This window comes from Somniosus microcephalus, chromosome 5, assembly GCF_052327205.1.
Source record: "Somniosus microcephalus isolate GS21.2 chromosome 5, FLI_Smic_1.0, whole genome shotgun sequence".
Taxonomy (NCBI): domain Eukaryota; kingdom Metazoa; phylum Chordata; class Chondrichthyes; order Squaliformes; family Somniosidae; genus Somniosus; species Somniosus microcephalus.
In genome coordinates, this window is record NC_140991.1 from 93,786,776 (window position 1) to 93,805,512 (window position 18,737).

At 45.5% G+C, this 18,737-nt stretch overlaps 1 protein-coding gene across 2 annotated transcripts in view; it reads left to right on the forward strand.

Moving 5' to 3' along the window:
* Positions 1-18,737, forward strand: part of efhb (EF-hand domain family, member B) — a 114,153-nt gene that overhangs the window by 64,287 nt on the left and 31,129 nt on the right. For both annotated transcript variants that reach the window (XM_085988010.1, XM_085988011.1), the window contains exons 6-8: positions 4,311-4,440; positions 5,209-5,292; positions 8,560-8,627. In XM_085988010.1, coding sequence (XP_085844136.1) covers positions 4,311-4,440; positions 5,209-5,292; positions 8,560-8,627 — 282 coding nt within the window. The remainder of the gene's footprint in view (positions 1-4,310; positions 4,441-5,208; positions 5,293-8,559; positions 8,628-18,737) is intronic.

Here is an 18,737-nt window from a genome sequence, read left to right on the forward strand (position 1 = left end):
ATTGGATTCCTGCCAAACTATAGAACATCCGATCATATCTTCACCCTACAGACCCTAATTGACAAACACGTTCACCATAACAAAAGCAAAATCTACGCATGCTTTATAGATTTCCAGAAAGCTTTCGACTCCATCTGGCATGACGGTTTATTCCTGAAACTTATTGAAAGCGGGGTAGGAGGGAAAACATATGATGTAATTAAATCAATGTATACAAACAACAAATGTGCAGTTAAAATTGGAGACAAACAAACAAAATACTTCCCACAGGGGCGGGGGGTGACGCAGGGCTCGCCAATCTCACCGACACTCTTTAATATTTACATAAATGGATTGGCAAAACTACTTGAACAATCTACAGCACCCGGCCTCACCCTATATGAATCCAAGGTTAAATTCCTCCTCTATGCAGACGACCTGGTTCTGCTGTCACCAACTAAAGAGGGTCTACAGCAGAACCTGGACCTGTTGGAGTCGTACTGCCAGACTTGGGCCCTGACAATAAATCCCCAAAAAACCAAAGTCCTTGTGTTCCAGCAAAGATCCAAACATCAGGGACCCAAAATAAATTTCACAGTAGGAACAACCAAAATTGAACAAACCACTAACTACACATACTTGGGCTTAAAAATCAGTTCTACGGGAAACTTCAAACTGGCTGTGAATGAACTGAAAGAGAAAGCAAGAAGGGCTTTCTATGCCATCAAAAAATCAATCCAAATAGAAATCCCAATTAGCATTTGGCTCAAAATTTTCAAATCAGTAATTGAACCAATTGCACTCTATGGCAGTGAAGTATGGGGACCGCTAACTCAACAAGAATTCGCAAAATGGGACAAACACCCAATTGAGATCCTACATGCAGAATTCTGTAAAAGTATCCTCCGGACTCAAAGGAAAACAGTAAACAATGCATGCAGGGCGGAACTAGGCCAATATCCATTAATAATCACTATCCAAAAAAGAGCCACCAAATTTTGGAATCACCTACAAATGAGCAACCCCCAATGCTATCACTACGACGCCCTGAAATGCCAAGAGCTGACCATAAAGAAGAATACCCTCAGTCAACTAGTCCTGGGACTCAGTGAAGTAACTACTAACAATACTAACAATAACCAGCCCCAGGACAGTGACAGGGTAACACAAAGAATTCGACCCAACACAATCGTCGCTAAGCAAAAGGAAAAATATCTGACATATTGGGCAGAAACAACAAAAACCCAAAGCAAACTCAATTGCTACTTGGCCCTAAACAGACAATACAACATAGCTGATTACCTGACCATGGTAAAGGATAACAAACTGAGAAGAACCTTGACAAGGTACAGACTTAGCGAACATAGCCTAGCGATCGAAAAAGGCAGACACAGGCAGACCAGGCTGCCAAGAGAAGACAGGATATGCTCTCACTGCAGTCAGGGAGTAGTGGAGACAGAGATGCACTTCCTCACAGCCTGTGGAAAATATCAGGACATCAGGGAGAATTTCTACCAAAAATTCTCACAAATATGCCCTGAATTCAGAAATCTGAATGACAACCAAAAACTCCCATTCCTACTGGGAGAGGAGAGAAGCTGTGTAACACTGGCGGCACACTATGTTACAGCTTGCCATGAACAGAGGGACAACCAGTAAACTAAGAAATGAATATATATAAACAATGCGAATGTATATTTATACACTCAGGGATATACCTGTTTATACACTGTATGAATAGAACTGCGTTTATGTGCTCAACCATAAATGTATTTTGATGCTTTGGCAACATAAGATGTAACTTATCATGCCAATAAAGCGATTTGAATTGTGAATTGTGAGTGCAGCGAAGGTTCACCAGACTGATTCCTGGGATGGCAGGACTGCTGTATGAGGAGAGATTGGGTCGACTAGGCCTGTATTCACTAGAGTTTAGAAGAATGAGAGGGGATCTTATTGAAACGTATAAATTTCTGACAGGGCTAGACAGGCTGGATGCAGGGATGTTTCCCCTGGCTGGGGGGCCTAGAATGAGGAGTTGCAGTCCCAGGATACGGGGTAGGACATTTAGGACTGAGATGAGGAGAAATTTCTTCACTCAGAGGGTGGTGAGCCTGTGGAATTCTCTACCACAGAATGCTGCGGAGGCCAAGTCACTGAATATATTTAAGAAAGAGATAGATAGATTTCTAGACACAAAAGGCACCAAGGGGTATGGGGAGAGAGCAGGAATATGGTATTGAAATAGAGGATCAGCCATGATCATATTGAATGGTGGAGCAGGCTCGAAGGGCCGAATGGCCTACTCCTGCTCCTATTTTTCTATGTTTCTATTAGCATGAAACTGTTTCTGAAGTGTCCTCTGAACCATTCTATGTTGACCGAGGAATTTTAACTCAACAGGAAGCAGGCATTACTCCAAGCTGGTAGTCTTGAGATAAAGGGAGTTGAAAAGAAGATCCAAGAAGGGGACCACGAGGATATTGGACTTCTGTCCATCTCATCAGATATCTGAATTTTACAGTTGACTTACTAGCACATTATTTCTCTTGTTATATATTAATAAAAAGACACATTTTATCAATATTTGCAAGGGATCTCCCACAAAGAAAAGTTTGAAAACTTTTAGTTTTCATGGAAATAGTGTAGTTCTGTATTTGCCAGTCCAAGCAATTTATTTTTATTTCATTTGGCGGTAAAACGCAAGGCAAACCCATAATCAAGTAACACATAGCTAAATAAAAAATATATTTCGTTGTGTTGTTTTAAAATCTGACATACTATCTGCCAGATAAGATAAAGCTCATTTTACCTAAACAACGGCCATCTTATTGGCCAATATACAAATGCGCTGCAAATTTCCCATGGGCTCTCCCAATCAACCACTAACTTTGACGGAAGATTGGCAGAAACCCTGTGAGCAGAGTTCCCGCTGATCTTCAGCCAAAGTTACGGCATCTGATCAAGAGAACCCCTGGGGAAATTTTCAGCAATGATTTCTCTTAAATCTATGCAAAGCAGTTGGATGTAGTAATTTTCCTATTTTTATGAATATTTACTCATTTAATTGAACTACTCGAGAGGGCAATAGCTTTGGCTCTGCGGTGCTGCAAGGTGAGCTTAAAATTAAGTGATAGGTCTTGAAATTATACTGTTTAATGATTGATGTACAAACACTTGAAGCAGTCATATGGGGGGGAATTTTAACCCCCTACGTCGGGCAGGAGAGGGTCGGGGGGCTGGTTAAATTGTAAATTCGGGCAACCCGTCATGAATGCACCTGAAATTTGAAATTAACACCTCCTGCACGGGTTTCCTGGGGTTCACAAAACCTGGCAGTTAAAGGGAGACGGGAGCAGTGGATCCAGCAGGTAAGTACTTTTTCTAGCACTGCTTGTGCGCCAGGAGGAGCAGGACTGCTCCTCCCCCCTCCCCCCCCCCCCCCGCCAGCCCTGTGCTCTCTCCCGGTTCCCCCTCCCTTCCGATTTGCCAGTCCAACCGTTCCCCCCGGCCCCCCCCCCGGCCCCCACCAACCATGAGATCTCTCACGGTCCCCCCTCCTGATGGCCAGCCTGAGCCATTCCCCCCCTCCCCACCCCCCAAAAACCACTGATCTTTCCCGGTTGTCGGAGACAGTCCCCAACAGCAGGCCTCTCAATCTGGCTGGCTGCCGGGTGGGAAATAGAGTAAAAAAATTGAAATGAGGGCCCGCCATTAAATCCAGCACATCCTCAGCGTACTAGGGATTTCTGGGATCCCCCCCCCACTCCCTGCTCCCCGCTCCCTCCCCGTAAATATAGCGGCCATGAGGTTCCTTGGTGTGCTATTTTAATGGAGGTGGGCCTCGATTTTAAAATAGCAGGCTAAGGAATTTCATGCAAGGTATTATGTGTGTGCACACTAATCTTCACACAGTGTAATTTCAAAGCCATTGAGTTTCCCACCTCTGTTATTGCACAGCTATATAATCTATGTATTTATATGGATATTGAATGAAGGAAACAAATTGCGTTCTTTTAATATAGTTCAACCTCCACATACAGACCTTAAAGCTACAATGAGGTAAAAATTGGGTAGCGTCCCTTTTGGGGTGCTACCTTCGCTGGGACGCTAATTTTAGCGCCCCGAAAAAGTTAGCACCCCTGCGGCTGATTTTCCCAGGTAGCGCCCCGAGAGGGAGGAGGGGCACTGCTGGATGGTTGAGGGGCTGGTTCACAATGTCAGCAATTGTTTAGTGGCAACACAATAATTTGTAATGGGAATTGTAATAGTGGTAAAAATAATAGCAAAGGTTCCAAGATTTAAACAGATTTCTTGAACTATTTCCATAGGGGAGCAGGTGGATAGAAAATATGACTGGTCAAGACACAGCAAATATAGTACATTTGGATTAGCGACTCCTTATTTTAAAGACGGAAGAATGATAGCAAAATCATTACGCTGGTTAACTGAAGTGCAAAAGTAAGTATTTGTTATAAAGACTAGTGCTGGGGTGACGCTTTGTTTCTCTCCTGTTCAATGAAACACAGCCCTGTCAACGAAACATAGCTGCTGGCATCGTATAAGGACTGCTTTATAGATTTACTGCTAGACTTTTCTCTCATACAGCTGAGGCATCAAAATGTTAGTGACTTCAAAAATAGGCATTTGAGTCTATAACACCATCTCTACATTTAATAAAGGACTGTAATGGTGTTTAGAACCTTTTTGTGGTACCTGTCCCACTCATCTCCATTGATCTCTGTTAGATTTCCTACCTCATTGGTCCTCAGTGTGGCCAATGAAACACTTCAGACTAATCAGAAAGCTCTCACACTAATTGGGCCTTTGTCAGATCTGTCATCTCATTATTGACCACCCTTTCAATGAAACATCAGACCAATCAACTAGCACAAAAATTACCCAACCGTCACAAGAATTACAACAGTTTAATAAAAAATGATGTTGGATAGGTCAATGGAACTGGTAAATTTCCTATCAAAGTGTGCTGGGGTATTGGGTAGCTTATTCACAAAATGGGAATGCATTTGGTGTTCATGTTTATCCTCTGTTACTTTTCTGAGTGTGGGACAGGCTTGATGGACCAGCTGATCTTTTCCTGTCCATCAATTTTGTATGTTCGTATGTTCTTCCTTTGCTTAACCTCTAATACTTCCTACCTATGTTTTGTTTAAATGAGGTATTTCTTATTAAAATATTCACACTTAGTATTGCTTCTTTTCAATATAGGCAAAAAGCGGCAAAGATCATATCAAAAAAAGTCGATGACTTCAGAGAAAAAACACACTCTCAAATTGGAAAATTCCTTGATCCGTAAGTCCAATTTAAGTTTTGGAAAAAGGATTTCATTATAAATCATAATTATACATTTACTGAGAACTAATGTATTTAGGAAAAATCTTCCCCTACTGCCCACCCACACACACACACAAATAGATTAATACAATTTCAGAGCAGAAACTGTAAAGGCAGTATTTTTCTGTCTTCTCTCTCGGCATTGATAATAGAGGAAATTTGGATCACAAGAGAAATACAGATGAGGGAGTTCATTTGACCCATCATAGCTCATCAATCCAGAAAAAAATGCTCAAGTTTTCTTTTCATATGGTTTACTGGATCTTAGGGCTACATTTTCCACCCATTGGTGATAAATGGGTAGAACATCTAGCACTACCTTAGCCAGAGACTATTCCAAGTGTAATTTGTGGGCTAACACCAGAAAAATAACCATGAAAAGCTTAATGATTGTCATGAAAGCCCAACTAGTTCACGAATGTTCTTTTAGGGAAGGTGCCTGCCACTTCTATCCAGCCAACATGTGACTCCAGTTCTACGCTATGTAGTTGACTCCTAATGTCCTTAAGTGGCCTAACAGCCACTACTTGTAAACAATCACAACAAAGTTCAGTAATAAGAAAATCAGATAGGCCTGTTGGCAGTAGTCGAATAGGAGTGGTCCTGGGAATCTTCAACACTGACTTCAGACCCTGTGAAGTCTCGTGGCTTCATGTCAAATAAGGTCCAGAAAAACTTCTGCTAATCACTACCTACTGCTCCCCCCAATGGATGAATCAGGACTCCTCAATATTGAAAATTACTTGGAGGAATCTCTGAGGGAAGCAAAGCACAAAATGTACTCTGGGCAATGTTCCCTGTAAGCTGTGCTCCCTCGTGGCTGTGCAGTGCTTCAGGGAACCCATGCAGTCGGCTTTTCAATACAAAAACCACGCACGCGCGGTATTTTAAAAGGGCCACGCAGGGCCAAACAAAATTAAAGGGAATATTGACTCTGGGTGGGAAACTTCATCGTCCATCACCACGAATAGCTGTGTAGTACCACCATTGACCTGACTGAGCTGGCCGAATCTTGTAGGATGTAACTGCTAGACTGCGCCTGTGTTAGCTGGTGAGGGAACTAACTAACATGAGGTAACCTACTTGACCACGTCCTCACCAGTCTATCTGCTGCAGACCGTTCTGCCCATGATAACATTGGTGGACCACCGTACAGTCCTTTTGAAGACAAATTCTCATTTTCACTGTGAGGATGTCTTCCATCATGTAATGTGGCACTAACACCATGCTAAGTTAGACAGACTGTGAGGTACTGTGGGTCATCATCAGCATCTTAATTGTATATCACCACAATCTGTAACTTTTTGGCCTTGCACATCCCTCACTTCTTGATCACCATCAGACTGGGAGACCAACCCTGGTTCAAGGCAGATGTAGAAGGAATGCCAAGAGCAACACCAGGCATACCTCAGAATGAGGTGTGAACCTAGTGAATCCACTACACGGGGCTACCCACATGCTAAACACCAAAAGTAACAGACAGAGCTAAGCAGTTCCACAAACAATGGATCAGAGGAATCTCTATAACTTTTTCACTTCCAATTGAGAATGGCGATCGACAATTAACAGGAGGCTGCATAAACATCCCCATTCTCAACCATAATGGAGCTCAGTACACATGTGCAAGAGACAAGTGTTTACAAATGCCTCGTCAAAAATGCCAAGAGGATAATCCTACTTCGCCTCCTCCCAAGGTACCCACCAACATAAATACCTGTGCCCAGAAAATTTAGTTCACTCCACTTGACCTTACAAGGTGGCTGAGTCCACTGGACTCAACAAAGACTATGGGCCCTCACAACATCCTAGCTGTAATGCTGAAGACTTTTGCACCAGATCTAGCTACTTCCTTAGCCAAACTGTTCCACCACTGCTATGACACTGGCATCTACTTGACAATGTGGAAGATTGCCTATATTTGTACTATCTACAAAAACCAGGTTCAATCTAACCAGGCTAGTTACCATCCTATCAGCCTCCTTCCAATCATCAATAAATGTTTGAAAGAGCCATCAGTAATGCCATTAAACTGAATGTCAGAGGAGAGGTGAGGGTATCTGCCTATGACATCAAGGTAACATTTGACTGAGTGACACCAAAGAGCCCTTGGAAAACTATGGTCATTGAAGGTCAAAGGGAAAAGCCTCCAGTGGCTGGCATCATGTCTTGATGCAAAGGAAGATCTTTGTGGTTGTCTGAGGGTAATCATCATGGCCCCAGGACATCACTGCAGGAGTTCCTCAGTTCTCATCCCAACCATCTTCAGTTGCTTCATCAATTACCTTCCCTCTATCATAATGTCAGACTAAGGCTGTTCGCTGATGATCCCACAGTTTTCAGTTCCAATCACTACTCCCCCCAATAATGAAGTAGCCCATTCCAACCTACTACCAACACTATTAAACATATGGTTTGTAGTCATATAGAAAAAAAGAACAGATTGGACCAAAGGAAAAAGAAGTATTTGTTTCCGGAGTGGACAACATATTGGTTTAGAAATTCAGGAGCATCCGAATGGTAGGGTGTGAGGAGCCCCTGATGTTGGGTCTTGGACCTCATTCACATAGGAATGGTGCTGCAAGAAGAGGCCAGGAAGGTAAGTGGTAGAGGTTCAGGCTGCTGCTAGTGCTGCAGTGGCCCACAGATGTGATGACCTGCCCACAGGTCTCGGGGGAGTGGGCGGGGGTGGGGGAGCTGAAGCAAGGTCAGGGCTTCGAGGGGAGAGAGATTGGGAAGTCTGGAGGTTGGGGATTTCGAGGCTGGGAGCAGTGGTGATCAGGCGGGGGTTAAATATGGGGTCAGTAAGAGCAGGAATGCTCCTCCGAGCTCCCACATTCAGGCAAATCATTTTGTTACAGGCATTCTTCAGGGTTAGTTTCCCTGAGTGCAGTCAGCGATGGCGCTGGCTGCTTCAGGGCAAACCAGTCATGCAGCAGGGACCTCAAGCAGGCATTGGACCCCCTAATTGCATATGCAAACCGCCTAATGCCTGCTTCAGGCGTGCGTAAAGGACGAGTCTTGTTTGTCCTTATCCAATATGACGGGCAGCGTGCTTCTGGTCGGAAGCATACCCACGTTTCCTGCCTGCCAATTTGGGGACTTAGGAGGCCCAATTTTTAGGCCATTTCAAATTTGTGATTATTTTGTTGTATACCGCTTTCAAAATTTATTGTTGTCATTAACAACTTGCTTGGATTTAATGGTACTGTTTTTTGGTTCTTTCAGAATTGCAGATACCCTGAAGGTTCCCCCTGATCATACATTTGGTGTTTTACTGCATCCTGATGAGTATGGTAATGATCTGAATCTGAACTGAAATTTCCAGAGAAATATACATACGTTATTAACACTGGCAGTTATCTCAATCTAACATGGCTGAAAGCTGATAATATAATTGTCTAATTTTAAGGTCTAGAAATTCGGGATCCCCCGAAAATGGGTGCGGGGATTGTGATGCGATAACATCCCGCACCTGTTCGGAGGACTGCTGGCAGCACATACAATATGTGTTGCCTGCTACTTTGCATGATTGTGGCTTTCAGCTGAGTGCTAAGTGGCTTAAATATCAGCAGGGGGCCCAAAGCCGTACAAGGCTAGTTCCAATTAAAGCTAGCCTGCACTACTTAAAGGCAGTCTGCACCTCTTAAAGGGGAGGTGCCTTCTGCCTGCAACAGGACTGCTTGTGGAGGCTACTGCCATAAACGAGACGACTGAGTAATGGCTCAACCGGTCAGAGAAAGGGTTCCAAGGTTCTCGGATGCAGCACTGGAGGCGTTAGTCTAGGAGGTCAACCCCAGGAGAGAGGTCCTCTTCCCACAAGTGGCCCTCCCAACAACAGATGAGAGTGCAGTGGTAGCCAATAGACAATGTGGTCAATGCCAGCAGTATAGCAGTGAGGACCTGGACTCTGCAGGAAGAAGTTTAATGACATCACACAAGTGGTCAAGGTCAGTGAGTTCATCTTCAAATGTCGTATCCCCCCATCTGCACCACTAGCCTCACACACTGCTCAATGCAGCACACCCCCATCACTCACTTATCAACAATGTTCCTTTTAAGCCGTGTGGCCGTGCAGCACTCTGCAGGTCTGCTGCTCCCACACAGCTGGCTTACCGGCTTTTAAATAGGAAAAACTGCGCATTCGCGGTATTTTGAATGGGCTGCACACCCAAAAGAAAAATAAAGGGAACATTGCGTACCAACAATCTCTACCAAACACGACTCACACCTCACGTTCATAGCTCCACCTTACCCGCACACACTTAACACTGCTACAAGCCTCACACCCACACCTCACAGCTTGAACACACTGTCAGCTATTCAACCATGACAGGCACATCACCCAAACACATAGCACCACACTCACTGACACACTTCCCTTTCTCTTGCAGGAAAAGGTGGTGCATAACAGATGCCAGTAGACCTTAACCAGTGGGGGACAGGCATGCCTGCATCACCTCACCCCCTTGGAGTAGACGGTGCTGGCCATACTTGGCAGGGGCATGGCTGAGGCCATGGCCAGCGGCGCAGCTGAAGGAATGTAAGATGCTGGCATCCTTGTGCATTAACCTCCTTCTCATATCCCACTTCCTTCTCATTCCACAATCTCTTCTGATTTACAATCTGCACATGGTATAAGCATGCACCTCTTGCTTCCCCTCACCACAACCCCACCCATGTGCCTTTCTCATTTCAGACATCCAAGAAATCCAGCCTGCCCAGCCAGTGGTTGAACAAGAAGAGGGAGAGGAGAGTAAAGAAGAAGAACCACCGTCACTCGATTTCACACTCCCAGTGACCAGCTCAGATACTGACACTCCGTGTGCTTTAGACGATAGGTTAGATGCAGCATCTGCACGTGGTGAGACACCGGGCACAAGTGGCCTGCAGCCAGGGTGGGGGAAAGGGTAGCTCAGGTGCCAGCTCCCTGGTGGGCGAGATTGCACATGAGTTCTGCTGCACAGGACTCAGATGAAGCCCTCGATGGGGCGGCCTACTGAAGAACGCTGATGGGTATGTACAATGAAATACTTGGTGCATTGGCAGCCCTGCCAGAAAGCCTGAATGTAATGTCAAGGAGCATGGCGGAGTCCAGCTCCAACCTTGCATAGAGCTTTGGGCAGAGGTTGGAGCCCATCCTTTCCAGTGTGGAAGGGCTGGGCATATCCATTAACGCACTTGTGCACTCAACCATCATGGCGCGTCTGCTGCCCAAAGTCTCAGCTTCCATTGCAGCACAAGCAGAAGCCACCCAACATTTGAGTGCTGCAATGGAATCTCAGGCTGAAATCATGCAAGCACAGACTGCTGCCATCATGGCTGAGTTTACCAGTGTTGAAAGGGGCTTGCAGGGTGTCGCAGCAGTCCAGCAGTCTGTACTCCATCAAATTACTAGGATTGCTGAGGCGCTGCCCCTGGGGAGTGGCAATGGATCCATGGAGGCCAACCCTGCTGTCATCTCTCAGGATGACAGCATTCGCCCTTCCACCACTGCCACTCTGCCAGTGCCCTTGCTGTTGCCTTTCAGCCAGCCAGTGTAAGGGGTGGTGTGTGTGGTCAGCTTCACCTCTGACTCCCTGAGCGGTTCGAATCGCTCCCACTCCCTTGGTTCTAGACTTTGGACTTATTTGGGGGTTGCAATGAAATTGCAACAGACACCTGAGTTGGTCAAAAGAATTTAGATTTTATTTTTGAGACAGGAAAAATACACAATACAATAAAACTTATACTCTTAAAGGGGGAACACTTTGGAATCTGCGAGGGAGAATGACAATAGACAAAAATACCTTACCCCTCCCAATCCCACTATCCTAACTAGGTTGAATTCCAGAGGACCAGGAAATGCTCACCAAACGACTTTCTTGACAGATTGTAGAGGTCCACGATTTTGGGGTTCTCTTTAGTTGTGGCGGTTGGGGCCTGCCGTACCCCGGACATGGTAGAAGACTGCACCTGCGTTGGGTTTTCAGTCTTCGCCTGTCCGCTGATGCGGTTGGATGCGTAGTTGGATTTATCGGGTAAGTACCCAATTTCCTTTGGTTAGGTATAGTTTTTAGAGTCTTTTGTGTCAAATCTTACCCAGGGGTAAGTCAGACTAGCTTGTAGAGTGGAAACAAACTTGCGAATTTTTGACTTCTTGTTGGTTGGTTTCTTGTTGGTCGCGGTGGCTCAGTATTACCTAATTGGTGGTAATATTGTTAGTTGTTGGTTTCTTGAGGCCTTTGGTTGCCGCGATTCCCTTTTCCTTTCATTTCGTTCTTCTTTCCTCAAGTCTCCGATCCTCCGACTATGTACGGTGATGATGATAATGAGTAGTACTCTTTCTGAACCATACTTTCTCTCTCCTGTACTGAACTTGAACCATCTTGAGCTGTGTCCTCAACTGACTCTCCGTTGAACTGTCCGTTGAACTGTCTGTCTTTTCTGTCTGTCGAATTGTCTGTCGAACTGTCTGTATTTTCTGAACAAAGGCCTCAATTATACTGGGCCAGAAATTGCTGAACGGGGCTTGCAGCCCCGTTTTTGCACTTACCCCGCGCTCCTGCCGATCAGCTCCAGGAACGCCTGCACTTGCAGAAACTGAAAGAAGAATCCCGGGCAGCGTATGAGGTCACGCCGCCCAGGAGTGCAGCCAGCGCGAAGCCAGGAGCGTGCAGTGCAAGTGAGACACGCCCCTTGAGGTCTCAGTTTCACTGGACACGCCCCCAATGTTTCTGTCAAGCTGCTAAGCATTTTTACATGCAAAGCAGCAGTTTAAATAGGTTTTTGGAAGTTTTTTGAAGATTTTGGTAACTTTTATAAACTTTTTAAAATGTTCACATTATTTTGAGTAATCTGAAGTAGTTTTAAAGAGAATTAAAGCAATTTAAAGACTTTTAAAAGCCCTAAAAGAATTTTTTTAATTCCATTTATTTATTTAGCAATGTCGTCGTCATACGTGTCTTCACACTGTTCCCTTTGGGGAACTGTATGAAGTGGTGGAAGGATTTATGGCCATGATTAACGCTCATTCCGTGACCGTAACCATCTTTGAACCAGCCATTAGGGCGGTTAGTCCTATGGCGGGAGGGTTTTACGGGCTCCCACAAGCTATACAAGGAGGGGGGGCCACCCACACCCACGGACGCAAATATCCCACTGGATGTCAACCCAGAATTTAGAGCCGGAGCTCCGACTCCACTTGCCGGGACTGTCTGGAGCGGGGTTCGAAACCCTACCCTGATCTGGCCCAGCGGCGGGGATCCTACCGCTATGACAAAGGCCCAATCCGATTAGCAACGTGAAATGGCAGCATAGGGCTCCAGTCACGGGGAGGGAAAAGGCGCAGGAAACGTATGGGTGTCACCTTTTGTGCGGAGTGGGCCTTTTGCGTAGCAGTAAGCATCCCCGCCGCTGGGCCAGAAGGAGTAGGGTTTTGAACCCCACTCCAGACAGTCCCGGCAAGTGGAGTCGGAGCTCCAACTTTAAATTCTGGGTGGACATCCAGCGGGATACTTGCGTCCGTGGGTGTTGGTGGCCCCCCCCCCCTCAGATGGGTTGTGGGAGCCCGTAAAACCCTCCCGCCATAGGACTAACCACCCTAATGGCTGGTTCAAAGATAGTTACGGTCACGGAATGAGCGTTAATCACGGCCATAAATCCTTCCACCACTTCATACAGTTCCCCAAAGGGAACAGTGTGAGGATACGTACGATGATGACCTCTTGCGCAATGCACCTCCTTGGACCCTCAGTCGCAGATGCGAGGGGGCAAGTCGTGCAATTGTTAAATTTTTCATTTTATTGACATGTAAAATGTTGGCCCAGTAATTCCCTTCCAAATGCGCGAGTACGGTCGGGGTACTTACGCATCTGGCTGGATGAAATGCCGGTTTTCAGCATGCACAGTGCATGTGGGGAAAACCGGCATTTCCTGTCCTCTGAACGAAGGGGTTCAGAGGCAGAACGCGTGCGACTGCACAGGCAGCGCGTGCGCAGTATAATTCGCCGCTTTCATTAATGCTTTCAGTGAGGTCAAGTCATTACAACTTACACATGAAAAAAGCATGGGTACAGTTGCTCCAGAGGCTGCGGAGGAAGATATTTATTATCGTGGAGCTTCTGAAAGTATGTATGTCTGTATATATTCCTTTGCGTGTTATGTATATATTCCTTTACTTATGTGTATGAATGTATTATTTAATTATGACTTTCAGAGAAAGTAACTTATTGGAAAATCATAATTAAAAACATACATTCATACACATTAGTAAAGGAATATAAAACATACATACATATACGTAAAGGAATATATGTGGACATACATACATAACTCATTCTCACATTCCATTCACACAGCCACAATTGCTCCTTCTACCTACCGTTCTGAAAACCCTTTTTAAAAAAAAAAAAAAAAAAAAAATTTTTAACTTTAAAACTTACTTAAAATTTCTTAAAATAACTTCCCTCCCTTTCCCAAACAAAAATATTGCATTTCAGAAGCTCCACGATAAAATATATCTTCCTCCGCAGCCAATGAACAACTTTACACTTGCTTTTTTCAAGTGTAACTTCTAAGGACTTACCCTCACTGAATCCATCATTGAAATCCACAAAGTTCACTGCGCAAGCGCTGCCTGTGCAGTCGCACGCGCTGTGAATAGACCTCGGGTCTGGAAATGCCGGCGTTCCCCGCATGCGCTGTTCCTGCTGAACGCCGGCATTTCCAACGGCCAGATGCGTGAGTACCCCGACCGTACTCACGCTTCTGGCCACGAATTTCTGGCCCAATGTGTTGAGGCCTGGCTTATCTGACCGCCAAATCTCCTCTGGTCCATTGTTAATTTTGGCAGGCTCGTTAATTTTAATAGGTTTAAATGCTCATCGAGTTTCGGGGCTGGTCCCATCTATTTTTAATTGGCTTTTAACTAGTTTTGGGATTGCTTCGAAAATCAGTTTAAGTGTGCAAAGTGGTTTTGGAAATCTTTCTGAGTGGTTTAAACTGTTGTTTGATTGTCTACTCCTGTTGGGGCCAGGGTCTCTTTTGTTGGTTGTTGGCATGTATTGTATTATTCATGTACTTGATGGCCCTGTAGGTTTTCGGCGGGAACTGACCTCCCGTGGGCTTATTGTCTTTGTGTAGAATGACTGGGATAGTCCAGAACATTCTCAGACAATCTGGCCTTTCCAATACTCAAACTGTCTGTCCCACAGTGTCCAACCCATTCCCTTTGTTGCAGCTTTTCCACAGGCCTGAACATGCCTTTTAAACTAGCAGAAATCCTGGGGTTTTGATTTTAAGCCCCTTTTGGCCCAATATTTCCTTCAAATAGTCCAATATCTCTTCTTTTCTTACTTTGGGGGAATTTGTATAATTTTGCGAGTCTTACACTAGCCAAGACCGCTGCCGCCCATGCTGAGGTTGGTGCAGTCTGAAGCCGGGCCTACTAGGACCAAAGCTCCTCGAGGTTGTCCTGCAAGGCCATCTGCAGTCTCCCCCAATGAGAGTCAGCAGCCTTCCTACAGCCACTGGGGTAGCACTGTGTATGAGCACTAGGATAGGCAAAGGCACACGGAAGACAGTCACTAAGGGAATGCACAAGGGTGATTAGTTGATTTTTTGATGTAATATTGGATGGATAAAGTTTGATTGGAATGTTTGCTTTGTGGTGGCTTTTATTTCAGCAGTGTGGCCATGAGGACGATGTGTTGGTAAGTAACAGAGGGAAGGCAAGGTGTGGGACAATTGTTGAATGGGGAATTTGGGTTGCATTCAATTGTACCGCAGGCAGATGATTCACTCCCGGATATCCTGGGCAGAAAGGGGCTGTCTGGGTTGCCTCCTTGCTTCTGCATCCTCCTCCTCCTCCTGAGCTGGTGGCCGTATCCCTGGTGGCAAGTGCTGTGCCCTCATGATGGCCAGGTCATGGAGGATACAGCAGATCATGACGTTGCCTGCTCTAGCCTGGAAGGATCCCGACGCAAAGAAATTCAGGGCCACAGTCACCTCCACAGCCACTGGCAGCGCTGTACTTATCATGGAGAGAGGCTGCAGGTCTGGCTGCAAGAGGTGGCAGAGTTTTGTGAGCACCTCTTTCATAAAGCACAGGCACCTCAGGCACTTCTCCTGGCTCAGGTTGAGGTAAGAGAATTGCTCTCGGATTACCCTAGGTTGGTAAGGCCTCCTGCTGAGAGCCCTTCTCCATCTCCTCCTCCCTCTGCGAGCAACTTGTCCTTTTTACTGTCTCTGCTCCATCGCCCTGTCATACTGCAGGTCAAGGGGGGTGACAACTAGAGCCCCCATGACTGGGAGCAAGTGGTCTGACCAGAACTCTTGAAGTCAGAAGCAAGGCCTTCTCCACTTGCAGTACCACTCCCTATCACCTCACCAACTTTAAATAACTCTAGAAAGCTCCAAACAGTTCCACAAACTTAAAAAGGGCCAGCAGAACTGAAAAAGCAAGTTACCTGAAAGTTGGTGATGATCCCTTTAAGTAGCGCTGGTGGGATTGGGGGTGGGAGGGGCCCTGCCTGCTGCTGAACACATGTTCAGCTGTGCGAGGTTAAGAGAGGGCATTAGCTTCAGCGATGACGACGGAAATGAGAGCGCTGACGTCAAATGAGCGTTTCATGCTGATTGACATCACAATCTGCCTACTTGCCATACTTATAGGGCATGCTCCTAACAACTGCCCTACCGCCCTCACCAAGATGGCGTCCAATGCGGCCTGCACCAGAAGTGTGTGTGCGCTGCTCAGACACCATTTAGGTCCCAATTTGGCACCCGTAGTGTCCAAATAACGAGCGCTATTGTGATGAAATAACTCTGTGTTCTGGCATTTGTATTGTTGTTGTTGCTTTACTTGTTAATGTCTGGAATGTTCTACCGGTGTAACCACTAATGCTCCTCCCTAGCCCTGCCCCTCTGGATCCTCCTAATTGGTGTGAGTCTTACTTATAAGAGCTGGGTCGGTGATGAATGATGGTTGCCCTGTGTTAACTCGATGCCATGTTCTTACTTAATAAAAGCCTTTAGTTTTGGACTTTAACCTCACGGATTCGGGCCATTATTTGGCACATCAATTTTATTAAGTAACAACTTTTGGAAGATGGTTCAATTTTTGAAACCAGAGCGCCTGGATATCGATCCCCATTCGGCAGACGCGTTGAAGAAATTTACGCATTGGCTTCGATGTTTTGAACACTTCATCGCATCGGTCGATTCGACGGTTAACAAGTTGGGTCTTCTAACCAACTTGGTAAGTCATCAAACTTACTCGATAATTGAAGATATTACTACATATGAAGAGGCCCTCGCAGCCCTTAAGGCCCAGTACCTTAAGTCGGTTAATGAAATATACGCCAGGTATCTTTTGTCTACTCGCAGGCAATTACCCGAGGAACCTCTGGACGATTTCCTGCAGGACCTTAAGGCTTTGGCTAAAGATTGTAACTACAAGGCTGTCTCTGCCATATTGTATCAGGAAGAGGCCATCCGCGATTCTTTCATATCTGGTCTCCGATCTAATTATATTAGACAGAGACTTCTCGAGAATGACTCATTAGTTTTAAAAACGGTCGTCGCTACTGCCCAATCGTTAGATGTAGCCCAGAAGAATTTAGAAGTGTATGCATCAGCCCACGCGTCTTTCTCAGCCTCATGTGTTCCGAGTATGGAGGCATCCATAACACCAATGGAGCCTCCACTCAATCCTATTGTTGTGGCTGTACCCCATGGGTCTAAGTGTTATTTTTGTGGCCAATCTAAACACCCCAGGCAACGATGCCCAGCCAGAGAGGCTACCTGTTTTAAATGTAAGAAACGGGGACATTTTAGTAAAGTGTGTAAGGGTAATCTTGTACCCGATGTCTTTTCTGCTGCCGCCTATTGTTTTACTCTAGCCTCGGTTACGGTTGACCAGACCATACCGTGTTCCTTGTCGAAATCTATGATGGACATCAAGATTAATGGTTGTCCTACTGGGTGTTTGATAGACTGTGGCAGTACTGAAAGTTTTATACACCCCAACCTTGTTAACTCCTGTTCATTGAAGGTGTATCCTACTCGAAGTGAAATCGCGATGGCGTCCAAGTCCCTTACTTCGGAGGTAACTGGATATTGTAAAGTCACATTGACCGTTAAGGATACGGAGTATAAGGATTTTAAATTCCTCATATTACCTCAGTTGTGTGTGAACTTAATTTTAGGCTTGGACTTCCAGTGTCAGCATGAGAGTGGATCCCAGCCTCTGCTCACAGTCTGCGGCCTTTCTACTTTAAAAATAAGTCCGCCTTCTTTGTTCGTGAACCTTGCTCCTAATTGTAGACCTATAGCGACTAAGAGCCGACGGTATAGTTCAAAAGATAAAAAATTTATAAAAGAGGAAGTGGAAAGGCTTCAACGGGAGGGAATCATCAAACACAGTAATAGCCCGTGGCGTGCCCAGGTGGTGGTGGTTAAAACTAATGAAAAGAAAAGACTTGTGGTCGATTATAGCCAGACTATAAACTTGTATACCCAATTAGACACCTACGCTTTGCCTCGTATTTCTGAGATGGTGAACCAGATAGCTCAGTACTGCGTGTTCTCCACCATTGATTTAAAGTCTGCCTACCATCAACTCCCCATTAAAATAGAAGACCGACCTTATACGGCCTTCGAAGCTAATGGGCGCCTGTACCAATTCCTTAGGGTGCCCTTTGGAGTGACGAATGGGGTATCCATCTTCCAACGGGAGATGGATCGTATGGTGGATGAATACACATTGGAAGCAACATTCCCGTACCTGGACAATGTTACTATCTGTGGGTGCGATCAACGGGAGCATGATCAAAATCTCGCGAAGTTCCTAGAGACTGCAAAGAGGTTAAACCTGACCTACAACGAAAACAAGTGTACCTTCAATACTACACGTTTGTGTATTCTTGGTTGCGTTGTGGAGAATGGGGTAATCGGGCCAGATCCTGAAAGATTACGCCCACTTGAGGAATTACCTTTACCTCACACTGTAAAAGCTTGAAGAAGGTGTCTGGGATTCTTCTCATACTATGCCCAGTGGGTGGCTAACTACTCAGATAAAGTCCGACCTCTTATTAAGTCAACGTCTTTTCCAATATCGGCGGAAGCTCAGGAGGCTTTCCTTAATATCAAACGGGACATTGAGAAGGCAGTGGTATGTGCCGTGGATGAGAAGATCCCTTTTTAAGTGGAAAGTGATGCATCTGATTTTGCATTGGCAGCAACTCTTAACCAAGCTGGTAGACCAGTAGCTTTCTTCTCTCGTACATTGCAAGGACCAGAAATTCGACATTCTTCAGTGGAAAAGGAGGCACAGGCGATTATCGAAGCAGTCAGGTATTGGAGACATTATCTCGCTGGCCAACGTTTTACGCCCATTACTGACCAGCGATCTGTGGCCTTTATGT